The sequence below is a fragment of the Teleopsis dalmanni genome, chromosome X (assembly GCF_002237135.1).
Source record: "Teleopsis dalmanni isolate 2A chromosome X, ASM223713v2, whole genome shotgun sequence".
In the NCBI taxonomy this organism is placed as follows: Eukaryota; Metazoa; Arthropoda; class Insecta; order Diptera; family Diopsidae; genus Teleopsis; species Teleopsis dalmanni.
The window spans coordinates 1031825-1034298 of NC_051848.1; the positions used below are offsets into that span (position 1 = coordinate 1031825).

Consider the following 2474-nt stretch of genomic DNA (forward strand, 5'->3'; position numbering starts at 1 on the left):
GAAGTCGCCTGCTATAATAAAGTTTCACCCATTTGGAGGACGCAATCTTCGATTGCGTCCAGTTTCATCTGGAATTGGCCAATACTGTCGCTCGGTGTAAGATAGCAGCTCATTAAGGTAAAGTTGCGATTTCGAACCCAAACGTGTCCGTCTCCGGCACCACTGGCTGAGAAAGAGAATTTCTCGGCGCATGGCAGCCAGATGGCTGCAGTTCCACTGCAGTCAGCCAAGAAGGTACCGCAACTGATTTCTCCATATTGTTCGCTAATTATGACAACATCCGCGTTCCGCTCATGTATGAGTTGTGATATAAGGGCGTCTGCTGTCCTGCTTCGGTGCATATTTGCTTGCAAAAATCTCATCATCTTTGGGCCTTTACCGATGCACATTTGCCAGATGCAGCAATGTGATCGACGGTTTTGAGGCCAGCGTCAGTACAGACGCAGCACTTCGGAGAGTTTGTGCATTCCTTTAGTTTGTGTCCAGGTGCGCCACATTTGATGCAGAGGTTTGTTCTATCTGGACCCTTACAATTTCTCTGCATATGCCCTACACCAAGGCACCTGAAGCAACGCTTTGTTTCGGTGCGCGTCCGCATTTTTGGTTTGACCCATCCAATAATGATCGAGCCTCTCACGAGAAGCTTATCAGCTGCTACGGTGGGTAGTTGCACGTAAGCTCTGACCAGTTCTTTGTTATTTGGTTTGGTGACCGTGACCTTCAACCGCTCGATTCCGTTTGGAATGAGTCGTTTAACCGCTTCTTCGACTTCCGTCGTTGTCGTAAGCGCATCGAGATCCCTTATCTCTATGGTGGTTTTCGGTATCACACCAGTTACCTCCGCCGTTTCTTGCAATGCACTCCTTATTTCCTCGCAGAACTCTAAGCTTGCCTTAGTCCCCTTGTCAAGTTCTAATAGCAGAGCTCCCAACATTATCTTGCGGACTGCTCGAATTTTGACTTTCGAATCATCTGGCTTGACATTCGAACGGAGGTTCTTTAAAATATCCGCATAAGTTTGACTTCCCGTCGGTTTCTATCGTCGTCTCTATCCTTGTTGGGCCTGGGCCTCTTTGCTTCTGGCTTAATTTTCTTCTCGGCTTTCTTCGTAACGACAGTTGTTTTGTCTGGTCCTTTCGTAGTTGTAGGAGTCCCAATTTTGGGCTTCTTCCGATTTACAGTTTGCCATTCCTCAGGTTTATCTTGCCTTCTCTTTTTGGCGCTTTCATTTCCTGTGCTTTACGCAACAGGACTTGTCGCCATGCGCTTTTGTCGATGCACGTTTGGTGTGTCTATCACATTTGTTTCTCTTTGTGCTTTTCTCGCCACTGCCTTGATGTTTTCAAAGTGCGTTTGCAGTTCGTTTACGCCATCTTTAATATCTAGCGAGACATTTTTTTTGCCGCATTATGCCGTTTTTTACCTTCATTAAGGCGGCTATACACTTTCCTAGTGTCTTCTCCTCTTCCCTTCTCAGGGTTTGGATATACTCATCGCTCGGTGAGACGGGAGCCTCATTCATTTGTGATGGCACATTTGGCGTGCCGCTGTCCGATGTGAACTTCCCTGGGCCATCTTGCGATGGCGCTTCCGTTAACTTTTGTGTATCGGTTGATTCTTTTGTCATGTTTTTTTGGGTCCAAACTCCTAGCCGCTATCGGTGTTCGATTGTATAGTCGCTCGTAACGATCCCCATGGTTATCTATGCAAAGCAGGGAGGTCATGCGAGGGTTAACACAATTCCTTATGGGAGATTGTGTTCAGAGCCAGGATCTGGCGCAGGCCAGGAGTACTCTCAACTGAGCCTATACCACCAACTTAATGGTGACGAGACATCGAACGTACTTGGAGACTTGCCAAGTTTTAAAAGGACGGAGGAAGATGCAGCATTAACCTGAAAGCCATTTCTATGAGATGTCACTCTCATGTACTCAGGTAACAGAATACCACATCCGCCAGCCCAAAGTCATCGTTATCGTTGTTTATTTCCAGTATGCCATAATCAGGATCTTACTGGGCTCAATCCTGATGGGTGTATGAACCCTGAATTCATAACTGATGTGCATTGCCTGTTTCGGCATGCGTTTTTTGCCATCATCTTAACATAGTGTTTATGTTGGACGTGAAAGAACTCCATCGTTGGTGCAGCTGCCTTCTCTTAAAACAGTGCACTCGTCCGTGTCCCTCGGTGGTGCACAGCTGCAGTCACTCTCTGCACACTTGTGTGTCCCTCGATGGCTGGATTTTAGTCGCCTCGTACGACAGGCATGCCTTACCACGGGAATATTCTAACCCCTATCCCGCAGGGGGAATAATAATAATAATAATAATAATAATAATAATAATAATAATAATAATAATAATAATAATAATAATAATTATAATAATAATAATAATAATAATAATAATAATAATAATAATAATAATAATAATAATAATAATAATAATAATATCAAATGAATTATTAAAATAAC

The 2474-nt window shown here is 44.3% G+C and overlaps 1 protein-coding gene across 1 annotated transcript; it reads right to left on the minus strand.

Annotated features, from left to right (window-relative positions):
• Positions 1-361: 361 nt before the first annotated feature.
• On the minus strand, positions 362-934 carry LOC119687307. Its single transcript, XM_038101582.1, has one exon. The coding sequence runs from the start codon at positions 932-934 to the stop codon at positions 362-364; it is 573 nt and encodes a 190-aa protein (XP_037957510.1).
• Between the last annotated feature and the right edge of the window lie 1540 nt (positions 935-2474).

What these genes read in the sequence shown, in the direction of transcription:
- LOC119687307 (XM_038101582.1), bottom strand. Translation starts at nt 934, where the DNA reads ATGTTGGGAGCTCTGCTATTAGAACTTGACAAGGGGACTAAGGCAAGC.